Genomic DNA, 13,515 nt, shown 5'->3' with positions numbered 1-13,515 from the left:
AAAAACTGCTGGGTTAAAAAATAACCCAACCTTAACCACACCGTTGGGTCACTATTGGACAGAACACGCGCTGGGTTGGTTTGACCCAAGTGCTGGGTTTTACCATTTAACCCATATTTCTGGGTCATTCATTTGACTCAACCAGTGGGTGAAATTAACCCTCTTGCTAGGTTAAGTCTTACTCATGTGCTGGGTTATTTCTTGTCTCATTGCCTTAATAAAATTAGTAACAAATATTTGTTATATTACAAATGTAAAATAATTATTATCTCTGTAATACAATAAACCAGAGAGGCCACATATGTGATTTCAATCTCATTTAATTTTTTTTAAATTTTATACATTTCTTTAATACTTTTCGTTATTGAATACAAATGTTAATCAATGTCAAAGGTCTGACATGTCCCCCTCATTTCATCCCTGAGGCACAGAATGTGCAGCAATTCACCAGTCATCTCATTTTGTAAATATTCAACCATGTTGGTCCTCACCTGTTGTTTACACAAGTCAAGTAGAGTCATCTTTAATTATATAGCACTTTTTACAATACAGATTGTATCAAAGCAGCTTCACAGTAATACTGTAACATGAAAATAATACAACAAAGTTTGTTTCTAGATGAAAAATTGCGTCATTGTCCACCTTAAGGCAAATCAATAATATTGTTGAATATTAAATGTCCCCAACTAAGCAAGCCAAAAGCCAAGGCAACAGTGGCAAGGAACCAAAACTCCATCAGGAGACAGAATGGAGAAAAAAACCTTGGGAGAAACCAGGCTCAGTCGTTCAGTTCTCCTCTGGCCATCGAGCGAACAGTGTATGATTATGATTCAGGCAGCATTACAGGTCAGAGGTCAGATTGAATAAGAAAATTCAGAATATTTATCCAGTTCCATCTGGTTGGAAGTCGGAGTCATCACACCGGTATGGAGACGAGTTTGTTGAGGATCAGTCGTGTCGATGAGGCCTTCACAAGGCTGATGAGGCTGGCCCTTCAGGGATGCGTCATGGATGGGTCCAGGCGCAGGTCCACCTTCTGATCTGGATATGGCCTGGATCCGGCTGACTTCAGTAAACTTTAGAATGAACAGAAAGACAAAAATTAGCATAGATGCCATTCTTCTTATTAAATAATGAGTACATCAGGTGTTATAGGAAAGTGTCCCCGGTTCCGGCTGACCTATGCAGCCTAATAATCATTTAACTGATTTGAATAATAGAAATGTAGAATGTTCTATATGAATGCCATTGCCAGGTAAAAGATATGCGTTTTAGTTTAGATTTAAACTGACAGAGTGTGTCTGCTTCCCAGACAATCACTTAGAGTGTTGCATTAAAACTGACATGCAAGTTAATTTTTTTTTTGTGGAAGTATCAATTTATTATTGAATATGCAGTTAAAATATTGCAAACATTAAATGACCAAATGTGAAAAACAAACAAAATGTGTATTCAGTATTTGCAAACTGAATTATAGTAATAGTAATAAAAGAGTAATTTGGACAAATATTATCAACATTAAGGCATTCAAATAAAACATTACTTTATTAAAAGTAAAATATTACTGTAATGTTAATAGTGTATTTAACGTTAAAACTCACAAACCCACAAAGCTGCTCGGTAATCTCCTGACTGGCGCTGATGATCGCCTCGTTTAGATGTTACACACAATAAAATACTTCGGGTAGGCTATCATGTAAGTTTGCATTTTTTAAGTTTTAAATATTGACGATCAACTAAACGGGTATACTTTTCTTCTCAAAACTGACGCCTGTCCATTTATTTCTCCTTTCCTCAGTCGCTGTATAAAGATTGCAAGTCATATCCTACATAATAAAAACTAGGCTATATCAAGCTCTTGAAAGCCTTTTTTTGGCAGAAACGATGGTTCGAGACATTACAGAAAACACACGCAGACTGTGCTGGAACTTACCTCAGTCACTTCTTCTGACGAGTATTTCTAAAACTACGCCAGCAGACTTTTCACTCACAACTCACTAGCTTGCCTACATTAGAGACTCATTTCCCGCTGATTTTACGTGCGAGCCCTGTGAGGAAAGTGCGCGTATGGATTTCATACAAAACGCCTATCTCACTTTTAAATACGCAACGTCCACAATGAATAGGCCTACGATAATTACATGATGAATTTAGAATTTAAACTGCATATTTCAAAAAGGCTGCTGATATAGCTGGTTTAATTTCAACTAAGGATTTAACGTGGCATTTTGTCAAAAAATTCTAACCGGCTAGCTGTGGCTATTTAATGTTTCACAGAAATAAATAGTTACCCCTCACACTTCCATATCAAAGACTGTATGTTGAACAGTGAAATTAGCTTGCTGCCACCACCACAACTATACAAAAATATAGGTAAACATTCATATTAACTTACCATAAAACACTGCCTGCTCCGAGTGGCGTGCTCCTCGAGTCAGAAGTGAAGAATCCAGAAAGTTCCGCAAAGAATGAAAAAAGTAACCAGTTGCTGGGTCAAAATAACCCAACCAGCGGTTTATTTGTGAATGACTCCCTTACAACTCATTTGACCCAGCATGATCAACCCAATAATGTGTTTACAGTACCCCAAACAACCCAACTTTTTGACCCAGCACAATCAACCCAACAATTTGTTTACAGAAACAACCCAGCATTTTTTTGAGTGTAATTTTGACATTTGGGTGTTATTGTTTAGCTATTGACCTATGTTTTCAAATTTCCTGTGGTGTTTTTGTCTCGATCGGACTAATGGTTTCGAAGATAATTGCAAGTTTTTTAAGTACTAAATGACAATGATACACAAACTACAAGGCGAAACCTGGCATGTTTGGTATCGTTGGACTCGGGAAGGATTCAGAATTTTAAAGGACTAACGGTTGGGTGCGTTTATAGCCATTTTTCATGACTTTTTTCCATGTTGTAGCGCCACCACTTGGCCAATCTTCGAGATTTTTTTCAAGTAACCTCAGATTGAGCTCATGAACATGTGTCTCGAGTTTAGCGAAAATATCTCTTTCCATTCACAAGTTATAATTGTTTTAGTAAAAGTGGCCCTGGTGCCATCAAACATTTTGGTTTCCCTTAGCGACCGTGAATTTAAATGAATATTTTTTTTATGATTATTGATAGTCACTGTCCAGAGAATATTTCTGCACTGGTTTTGTTCCGATCGGGCCAAAATCCTAGGAGTATCCAAAATCGCAAAAGTAGGTTTTTCAAAAAACCTCAATTTACTCAAAATTGATGCCCAAAGGGTGAGCAAATCCAAGGCATGCATCTGGTCCGCCTCGAGCCAAGGATTCCAGCGATATAAGACACTTGAGCTTACGCCTCACGGTTGATGAGTTATGAGCCGTTTCGTACTTTTGACCGCTGTAGCGCCCCCGTCAGGCCGATCGGGGCGGGCCTTGGTGACGCTGTAGGCGGTGTGAGTACTATCAGCCCCCAAAGTTTCAAGTCTCTACGACTTACGGTTTGGTCTGCCCGATCAGTTTTATGTCTGAATGTTGCATCATGGGAAAATTAACAATAACAATAGGGTTTCAGCACTTCGTGCTTGAACCTCTAAAAATCAGGACAATTACAATAGGGTTTCAGCACTTCGTGCTTGAACCCCTAATAAAAATCAGTACAATTACAATAGGGTTTCAGCACTTCATGCGTGAACCCCTAAATATATTCACATAGAAAACAGCTATTTTAAATTGTAATACTATTTTACAATATTGCTGTTTTTACTGCATTTTTGATTAAATAAATGCAGCCTTGGTAAGTAGAAGTGACCTCTTTCAAAAACATTAAACAATAGTAATGTTTCCAAACTTTTGACAGGTACTGTTTATTTTCTGCATTACACTGTGATAATTTTTTTTTCACATTGTCCATGGGGACTTAATGCACTAGTGTTTGTAGTACATCGTGAAATTATCATAAAATGAAGGGGAAAAAATATTATAGATATTGGTGGTTGGAATCTGAAATATCTGAAAAAGCCCACATGCACTTTTACCCTCTCATAGACTATTTCTTTGAAAAAATCAGGACAGAAATGGTTGAAAGTGGACAAATAAGATGGATTAAAACATGAGGTGTAAATGGGAATGTGTCTCCCTTGTCTACTTGTGATCTAATCGACCAAAACGCTTCTTAATACCAGGTCTAAACAGGGCCTATGTATTTAAATGTCTGTTCTTTCTTTGTGGCCGTTTCTTCATCAGCTACACATGGTGAGGCAAGGGACTAAGGAATTTACAATCATTCACAGTTGGGGATAAGAATCAGGGTGAACAAAGCACTTCCTAGGATTTGGGGAGACATGGGTTAAAACAGGCTTAAGGCCTCAATATATGGTGATGTTCTTTTTAGTTCTTCGCTTAGGGGTAAAAAGAAATGTGAAATACCTTTTAAACATCCCGATGCCGCTCACATTTAGATGAATATTTAAATATGAGCTGCACGCTTTCCTCTCAATAACAAAAATGACAGCGTTGAGAAAATAGCAGTTAGGAAATGCATAAGATCATAGTTATATATGGATATGTTTGCACTAGCTCTGGAATTCAGCAGTCCAGTCACGTCATGTTTATTTATACAGCACTTTATAAAATAGATTGCTTTAAGGCAGCAGCTTTACAATATTAAACATGAAAAAACAGTGTCAGTGTTGCTTTCAATTAGAATTACAACTTCATTTTCTAGTATAAAGCTCTCCAGTGATTTCATGTATTCACTCGCATCTGACCCTGATAGACTGAACTGATGAATTGAACCAGAAAAGATTTCCACCTCAAAGAAGGCAAAGCCTCTGAGCTACACCCACCTATTAAGTCATTGCCGCAGACCAATGCTAGATCGAAGGCGTTTACTAGCCAGAGCGAACTTTTCTGGAAAGTTTGTTTTGACAAACTCCCAAAATGAACTCTAATCAAACATCGTTTTGACTTGATTTTGTTGAAATGACACCATTTGTTCTTTGATTTTGCTTGAAGCTACCTTAAGATATCAATTACATTGTGTAATAATTATTTTGAACTCATTTACCGAATTTGAAATTTATATGGTTTCATTTTTCAGTATGCTTTCACTTAATTTCAGTCTATGTAACTTTCTATAGATTAATTGCAATTATTTTGTTCTAATGATGGCCAGAGTTTTTACCTTTATGTAATAAAGACCAAATTTGCACATAGTTTTGTGGAAGAAAAAAAAATTGTTGTACCTTTCTATGGAGTTTCTAATGAAGTATGGAGCTTGTATAAATGGATCATTATTTATGAAAATACATAGCTGCCTTTAACAGTGTGTAGACTTTGAGTTCAGAATTTAAAATTTTCCAAAAATAACTACCATTTCACAGACATTACTTTGCAAATAAAGCAGAATGTAGAGTTGTACTCAAAAATCATGTTCATTATCTACTTACTGCCTGAATGCTGTTCATTGTAAAAATATATTGGTTTACTTCTTCCCTTTTTGAGCACTTAATCTTAACTGAGACTTGTTTGTAGACTTTTAAGAGGCTGTTGTGTCGATTGCAATTTTGAGGTGGTTTCAGTTTTATTTCGACTTTAGAAAATAAACGTGCTTGCTCTCCTCACAAATAAACTGTTTCTTGTTTTTTTCACTAGCATGTATCTTAGGTGTTGAGGACTTGTGCATCTTTGAGCCTACATTCAGTATGAGTAAAATACTTTAGTACCATTTAAATCAGACAATCTAAGGCCTGATTTCACAGACAGGGTTTAGATTAAGCCAGGATTAGACCTTAGTTTAATTAGGACACTTAAGTGGCTTTTATAAACATTTCTTAGAAAGAAAAAAAACAATTTTTTTTTTTTTTTTTGTGCATCTTCAGACAAAACAATGGTACTGACATATTTTAAGATATGTCAGTGTAAGTTGTTTTCAGTTGAAACCATTCTAATAGGCATTTTAGTCTGAGACTATAGCCTTGCCTGTGAAACCGGGGGTAAGACTATTACTCAAGTGGTATTGGTGATTTGCAACTTGTAATTAATTCATTTTTGCTGTAAGATATCTGTACTTTTACTCAAGTATGGTTTTCAGGTACTCTTTACACCAGGGAGAATCAGTGAATTATGAATAATATACTGCAATTGTGAGAATAACATGTAATTATATAATCAATAAAAAAAGTAACTGTAGTCCAAATACTTTAAAATGTAATAATGGCCTGGTTTCACAGACAGGGTTTAGATTAAGCCAGGACTAGACCTTAGTTCAGTTAGGACATTTAAGTAGGTTTTTTTCTTTCTTTTTTTTTTTTTAACATTACCGGTGTGCATCTTGAGAAAAAAAACATGGCACTGGCATATTTCAAGATATGTCTAGAGTGTCTATATAATGTCTATAGATCTGTATATAGTGCAAGTTGCTTTCAGTTAAAACAACTCAAACATGCATTTTAGTCTGGGACTAGGTTTAAGCCTTGTCTGTGAAACCAGGGCATAATCTAATTACAAGTATGTGGTGAGGGGGGCTTGGTTCAGCGAGGTCTGCAGCAGGAGAGAGAGAGGAGACGAGCGGTGTAAGTGGGTCAAGTGCAAAATGACAAACACCTGTGTCTTGTTGCAGTGATTGGCTTAGAAAGAAAATAAAACCACTGAGGAATGGGAAGTGAGCAGAGAGAGATTGGACTGGAGACTCGTGCAGAAGAGCGAGAGACCAACTGTGTTTAGAAACGGAAGGCTGATTGCTTTGATCTAAAAAGTTTATACTGTTGATGTGCATACAGTGCGAGTTTGTTTTTGTTGATTCAATAAACGCACGAGTCCAAGTATGCCAACCCTGTCTTCTTCCTTCCTTACTCTGGTGCCGAAACCCAGGAAGGAAGAAGAAACGCAACTGCTGTCATTCAATCGCTTGTGAGACTCCTCCAAGAACACCATCAGGCACGCCCGGACATGAAGGACGATCAGGAGCGACAGTTCCAAGCCCTTGTGCGGGCGCAGTAGGCAGACCGCAAGCTATTCCAGAGCTGGATGGATCGGGAGGTTCGGGCTGGGGGAACTCCAGCCGCTCAGGCCCCGCCCACTCACGTGCCATTAACAAAGATGGGTCCTCAGAACAACCCGGAGGCTTTCATCGATCTCTTTGAGAAAGATGCCCCGGGTTTGGCGAATCCCTGCCATCAGTTTCTCTCTCTCTCCCCTCCCCTGTGGTTTTCCACTCTCTCTCTCTCCCTCTAAACCTGTCCCTTTCCTTAAGGGTAAATCCCCCTCCTCGAGCCCAACCCTGATGGAGAGATGTTCAGCTTCGGAATCTCCAGCTGGCCAGAGAGGACTGCCGACGGAGCTGGCCAGTATGGGCGCAGCGTTCGCTTCCGTTCCTCCACTCACACATGTCAACCCCTTGACCCACTTCCTGGCACTAGGGTGGCATGGAGGTCTGGGCCAGCCTGTTGGTATTGTGGGGACCCGGGACATTTTGTTGACAGGTGTCCGGTGATTGAGGTGGGGACCCTCTTCTGGGTCCCGAACGCACCGCAGGCTGCCCCCGATCTAGCTTGCTTGTACCAAGTACCTGTGAGTATTAAGGGGAATACTTATCAGGCTTTGGTGGATTCAGGATATAACCAAACCTCAATTCATCAAAGCCTGTTTCAGCCCGAGGCATTGGATAAGAGCCGCATGGTTCAGGTTCATTGTGTACACAGGGATGTGGTGAAATGTCCAATAATGTCTGCCGTTATTAAATTGCGGGGACAAAAGCATAGTGTAGAGGTCACAGTTAGAGGCCTCCGACATCTGCTAATTTTGGGAACGAATTGGCCAGCTTTTAGTCAATTATTAGGGTAGTTGTGGATGTCACTTGTGGGAAGAGAGAGCACAGAAAGAAGGCAGTCACACAGTTTGGAGAAGCTGAACTTATAAATGTAATATGATGTCATAAAGAATCGCAGTGGTGTACCCAGTGTATGGATGAGTTACTACGGAGGGTGGACTGATGGTGTGTGTGCCATCAGATGGTGTGTGTGCATGTAAAAGTCCATATTATCAAATATGACTGAAATATGTTGGTGGTGTACAGAAAAGTATATGGATAATGACAGACCGCTGACAGACCTCCTGCACTACGACCTAGGTACGTCTCTCCCAGGGCTGGATACACAAATGCATATGAGGAGAGAGTTTATTGTCCTAGGAAGCCGGATCCTGACACGTTACCTGGCCATTTTTAAACCATTTTCCAAAGTGGTGGTACATCACATACCACACGAGTACTCAGAAGAAATGGCACAACAAAATTTCAAAATTCTATTAATGCCTGTATGTGCCACTAATATTGTGTGTTGTAAAATACAATGTTTCATAACATTTCTTCCAATTACAGTACCCATTGGGACAAATTTTCAAAAATGAAAACAAAAGTACAGAGTACACAGGTAAGCATTAATTAGTTTGCCGTAAGCTAGGGGGCCTTACATTAGACTCCCCATCTCCAAACTAAACTGACTACCTTTGAGAGGTCTGACCATGCTCAGCAAGAATGTTAGCATTTAAAACATTAAGGTTTACTACCTGTTGAGGCCTTATGAATAGAATATGTAATATGTTTCATTCTAAGGCCCTCTAGCTCACAGACAATTGGGCAACACCATCCTTTACTGTTTACATATGAGCATTTGTAGTATTCGTAAAAAAGAATATTTCTGTTCCTTTTGTACACAGTAATATTTGTTCTGTTCATGTAATTTATGTAGATATATTCCAAAAGGCCCTGAAGGATTGTCCACAATGTTAGTCGAAGGTGACCGCCTCACTGAGGCCAATTGCCGAAATTTACATTGTGCCTTTGCTGACGGGGTCACCAAGGAGGACAGACAGGAAGGGATGGTGTTTAAGTTTGAAGACTGGCATGCCATTAGAGTGTTATTTGAAGTAAGTAATGGAGCACAGTATAATTTCATCCATGAATTGTCAAATTATGAATTTCATTTCCGTTTAATTATTTTACTTGTATTTTATTATTTATAATGAGACAAAACTGTACTGATGTGTACTTAGCTGCTGTGCAGGTAACCATCCTTTTCACTGATTCTATATGTTGTTTTTCTTCTTTTGGCCTTAGATCCACTTCAGGATTTTCTTTAATGATAAGTCTGCAAAGGACCATGGGACACTTTGCGCCAACATGTCAAAATTGAGGTACAAATATATTTTATTGGTAGATACTATAATGACTTTAATGACTATAATGACTAATTGTTAACAGAGATTTAACTCATCTTTGCTGCTCGGCCAACGGACTACTGTCCATGCTTTTTTAATGTCCATCATTATTCAACTTGTTAACAATGTTTTTCACAGTTTTTTGGCGATGCTCAAAATCCAGTCAACATGGACATGTCGGGATAACCCATGAATTTATGTTCTCTGTTGTGGGATGGGAAATGCACTCTTGCCGTCATGAAATGCAGAGTCATTTCCAGGGAGGGTATGGTATAGCTTTGTTTTTTTAATAGCTTTTAAACTTAATTAGTTAGTATTTCATATATTTGTGTTGGAACTGTCAGGTGTGATGTGGTGTGAGAGGTTTCAAACAAACTAACATTTGTGTGTGCCCCCATGAGGTATAGCTTTGTTTGTATTTTTGCATAGCTTTTAAAGTTAATTCACCAGTATTTCATATTTTTGCTTTAGAACCGTTAGGTGTGATGTGGTGTGAGAGGTTTCAAACAAACTAAACTGTGTGTGCCCCCATGAGGAATTGTGTGAAATAAACTGACAGTAAAAACACAAATCGATTTGCAAGTTGAATATTGATTTAGATGATTGCTGTACTTCTGTCACAGGTGCAGCAATGCAAAGCAAGGACCCCATGCTGCATACAACTCGTACAAGGATTTTTTCATGACGGACACAACAGCACTGTTTCTGTCAGCTGCCATGGAGCATTTTGGGTTGCAGGATGTAACAGGTAAACAAGGAGCATTTTCCAATAAAATAATAAATAAAAAAAAATCCCCTTTGGGAAGGGAAATGAATAAAACCCATCACTGATGTTTGTAAAATATGCTTTTTCTTCCATGTAACTTAGAAATCCCTGTTTCATTTGTTCCCGGGGACCTCACTACCGCATCACCTGAAATGAAGAGGGCCTGGTTGCATGAGAAAACATCAGAGGCTGTGGATAAATGCATCATGCTTGGTGATGTCCCAGAAGCTGTGAGCAGCATCCATGAAGTTCCAGTGACATCTTCTCAAAACAAGCAGTTTCCTTGTTGAGTGGAGGGATGTGGACAGTTGTACACGTACCTCAAGGCAAGAGACAACCACGAACGGAAAAATCACAACATTGAGATTTCTTCTCAAAAATTGCCTGAGGAAAACACCCTCAAACCGTGACCACAAAAAAGAGCACACCTTGGCAAGGCTCAGCTTTGGGTTCTTTATCTTAAACATGATGGATGCAGTAAAAGAGGGTGATGGTGAGAGACTAATGAGGCTTTACAAGGTTGCCTTGCTTTTTTACAAAGCCTATGGGCACAGCAACTATGCCTACAGCACTTTTCTACTCACACTGCAGGTGAATGCCTCTTTGAGCCCTCGCATGGCTCACAGTGTTACGTGGAACAGGTTTTGGAACAGCAAGGGAGGGAAGGGGAGAAACATCCCCCTAGAATCTAGATCTTCACCTTGAACACATGAACAATTTCCTAAAGTCATTTCTAAAGGGTCTTGGACCAAACCTGTCTGAACAATCAGCGCACAGAGTCAGCCAATATATCGGAGTCCTGAAGGAAATGATGGACAATGTGGATGCTGATTTTGGTGTCAAAAGGCCAACTGGCACCCATCATGCAAACATGATGTGTTCCCTACCTGGTTCGAGCATACATATTGTGGATTTCCTTGAGCTTTTGTTTATTCTTAAGACTGTGTACACCTATTAATCTGTAATTAATAAAATTATTTGTACTTTTTCAAACTGTTTTTCAAATTAATTTATTTGCCATACTAAATTAAACACGACAACAATTAGAAAATTATAAATTTTTATAATTTTTTTAAACTTTATTTACATTAAGTAATTTCCAAAACAGTTGAATGAACAAACAACTATGTACAAAATATGGCAGTGATGCAATTTACAATGATCAATTATTTACAAGTGTCAGTCAGAGATCCTCAGTAAAGACAATCCTGATTCTGAACTACTGCATGAGGCTTCCATTTGTTCTTCATTCTCCTCATCAAAGTACCCTGTGTAGTCTGCGTCTGGTGCCAAGAAGTCCTCTAGAGGCAGATCAACTTAAAAAAATTCAAAGTCACAGAAAACTTATGAAAAAATTCTTAATTTCATGTGCATGTTTTCTATGGAACACAGGGAGATTATCAATTATGTAGGTGACATCAAATATATCTTTGCTGTGTTCCAGAACAGAGTCAATTAGGTCATCACTAAAACCTGTGCAATCAGATGTGTTTGTGTAGAGATGGGTGTCTTCCTGGATTAGGCTATTCTTATACTTTGTCAAAAGATCCCTAATCAAAACCCTTTCCTCCTGTGTGACTTCTCTGATTTTACCAGTTGCAGAAACCTCTTGTTTTAACAGTTCATATGCAGGGGTTGCCACATCACAACCTTCTGAACTACAAGAACAGACTGAATGGCAATGAGTGCAGCACAAATGTCCTGGTTCAACACTTTCTGTGTGGTGTTCAAAGTGAGAGAACAAGGCTTTCCAAAAGCAGGAAGTGATGCTTGTGTCAATTATACTTTTCAAAGCCTGATTTAATCTTGTGTGTGTTGAAGATTTTATTATTTAGAAAATAAGTAATTTAACTGTTTTTTTTGTACACTATTATTTCCTTGTCTGTGGGTGACTTTTGCTTGACTTTGGAACCTGAGAGCAGAAGGTGTTGTTGCAGCAGAAAATTCTATTTCAGTAAAGTCACATGGTACAAACTATTTCTCAAAATAATCTATAGAATGCATTACCATACTTGGGAGAAGGATGTAGGTATATACGTTTGCTGGAGGGTCTTTCTGCAGAGGGGCACTCGGCTTTGTTTGTTAATAAAGTTTTTTCTGGAATGATTTTTTCTGAAGTCATTCCCCTGAAAAGAATTAAACCACAACATGTGCTGCTTGATGGCGTAGACAATGGCATGTGACTGAGACCTGTCTCTTACGGCCCTGCCAACTTCCTGAAGAATAGCTTCCACATCTTCTGGTAACCCATAGAGGATAACATGTGTTATGTTGGGAAAGTTTAACCCCATCCCAAGTGCAGTTGTTGCCACAACCACTCTGCAGGCACCATCTCCACCCAATGATGACAGTACTCTGCTTTTGTTCTGAGGAACAGTCTGACTATGCAACATGCCAATGAGCAGATTTTCAGCCCTATGTTCTTGGTCCACCCAACAATGTTTTCCTAGTTCTGCTTTAAGATAGCAATACACTCTCCCAACTGTCTTTAGTGTTCTGCAGTAAATGATTGCCGGAGACATATTAAGCCCCTTCTCTCTCACTTCACTGACGATCCAATCCAGGCAGTCCATTTTACAAGCAGACACTCTAATCAGTCCAAGCCTAATGTTGGTCCTGATCGGGCTGACGGTCAAGGCCAGAACAGGTGTACCTGAAAAACAGATGCAAATGCATAAACATCTCAATAGGTGTGATGGGGGGTGATCAATACTCTATAAAAGCAAATTGGGGGTTGTCTTGGGGGACGGGAGAGCAAACACCTCAATAAGTGTGATGGGGGAGATCAATAGAGGGTGATAGCAAGGTGGATGGTGTTTTGAGGGGGTGGAAAGGCATCCTAATAATGAATATTAGTATTGCAACAGTAATATTATACCAGTCACAAAGGCCTTTCTGTTCCTCCTGACCCAGGGCTAAGGCCGTGTTCAGGGACATGGGTCGTTTTCTTACTCACCATGTTTGACAATAGATCTTGGTTCGCCCAGCTTGGAAAAACACTCCCTGAAGGCTGTATCCCCTTTTTCAGTATTTCCCCTGGTGAACAAATAAGAATAGATTTGAATGTTATAACATAACCAATGTTACAAGTTAAACAACTACATAATTACTACATGTCACAATAATCCTGATAAAACAATTAGACCTGATCAAACTATTAATTAAATTCACCCTATTAGAAAGTATGTGGTTGGACGATAGCGTTTCATTCAACAGTAACGTAAGTAAGAATTATCACGCCTACATCAGAGTTACCTAACCCATGCTTATAGGCACTAGCCTATATTGCTTAAATAATTGTTGTGGTAACACTGATAACAGAATGTAGTTGATTAAAGAGCAATCTGAATTTCAGCATACTGTGATTTCATTTTGGGAAGTAGCCAGAGTAAAGTGTGTAGCACGTAGCATTTACGGCATAACAGGTTGCAGCTAGCAGCTAGACATATTGTCCTGTTCAAATTAGGCTACTGTAATTAATATTGAATAGCTTACTTTTTCATTAGAGGAAGTTTACAAAATGACTCTTACCATTTATAAATTAGATGAACCTCATCC

The 13,515-nt window shown here is 38.8% G+C and overlaps 2 protein-coding genes and 1 long non-coding RNA gene across 3 annotated transcripts in view; 2 read left to right on the top strand and 1 right to left on the bottom strand.

Annotated features, from left to right (window-relative positions):
* Window positions 1-13,515, top strand: part of LOC307145102 (uncharacterized protein) — a 590,539-nt gene that overhangs the window by 195,278 nt on the left and 381,746 nt on the right. The gene's annotated exons all lie outside the window — the stretch shown is intronic.
* LOC307154588 (uncharacterized protein) lies at window positions 9,108-10,947 on the top strand. The gene is made up of 3 exons (XM_079864586.1): window positions 9,108-9,167; window positions 9,815-9,939; window positions 10,060-10,947. The coding sequence occupies exons 1-3, from the start codon at window positions 9,154-9,156 to the stop codon at window positions 10,245-10,247; spliced, it is 327 nt and encodes a 108-aa protein (XP_079720712.1). The 5' UTR covers window positions 9,108-9,153; the 3' UTR covers window positions 10,248-10,947.
* LOC307150351 lies at window positions 11,191-12,987 on the bottom strand. Its single transcript, XR_013819694.1, has 3 exons — window positions 12,914-12,987; window positions 12,103-12,610; window positions 11,191-11,762 (listed from the first exon to the last, which is right to left on the bottom strand). It is a non-coding gene; the product is annotated as an uncharacterized lncRNA (long non-coding RNA).

Source organism: Squalius cephalus, assembly GCF_949319135.1.
Source record: "Squalius cephalus genome assembly, chromosome: 2".
Classification (NCBI taxonomy): domain Eukaryota; kingdom Metazoa; phylum Chordata; class Actinopteri; order Cypriniformes; family Leuciscidae; genus Squalius; species Squalius cephalus.
This window is presented reverse-complemented; position numbering and strand designations above follow the sequence as displayed.

What these genes read in the sequence shown, in the direction of transcription:
- LOC307154588 (XM_079864586.1), top strand. An exon ending in TGGGTTGCAGGATGTAACAG is followed by an intron (nt 9,940 to 10,059) that starts GTAAACAAGGAG and finishes CATGTAACTTAG; the next exon opens with AAATCCCTGTTTCATTTGTT.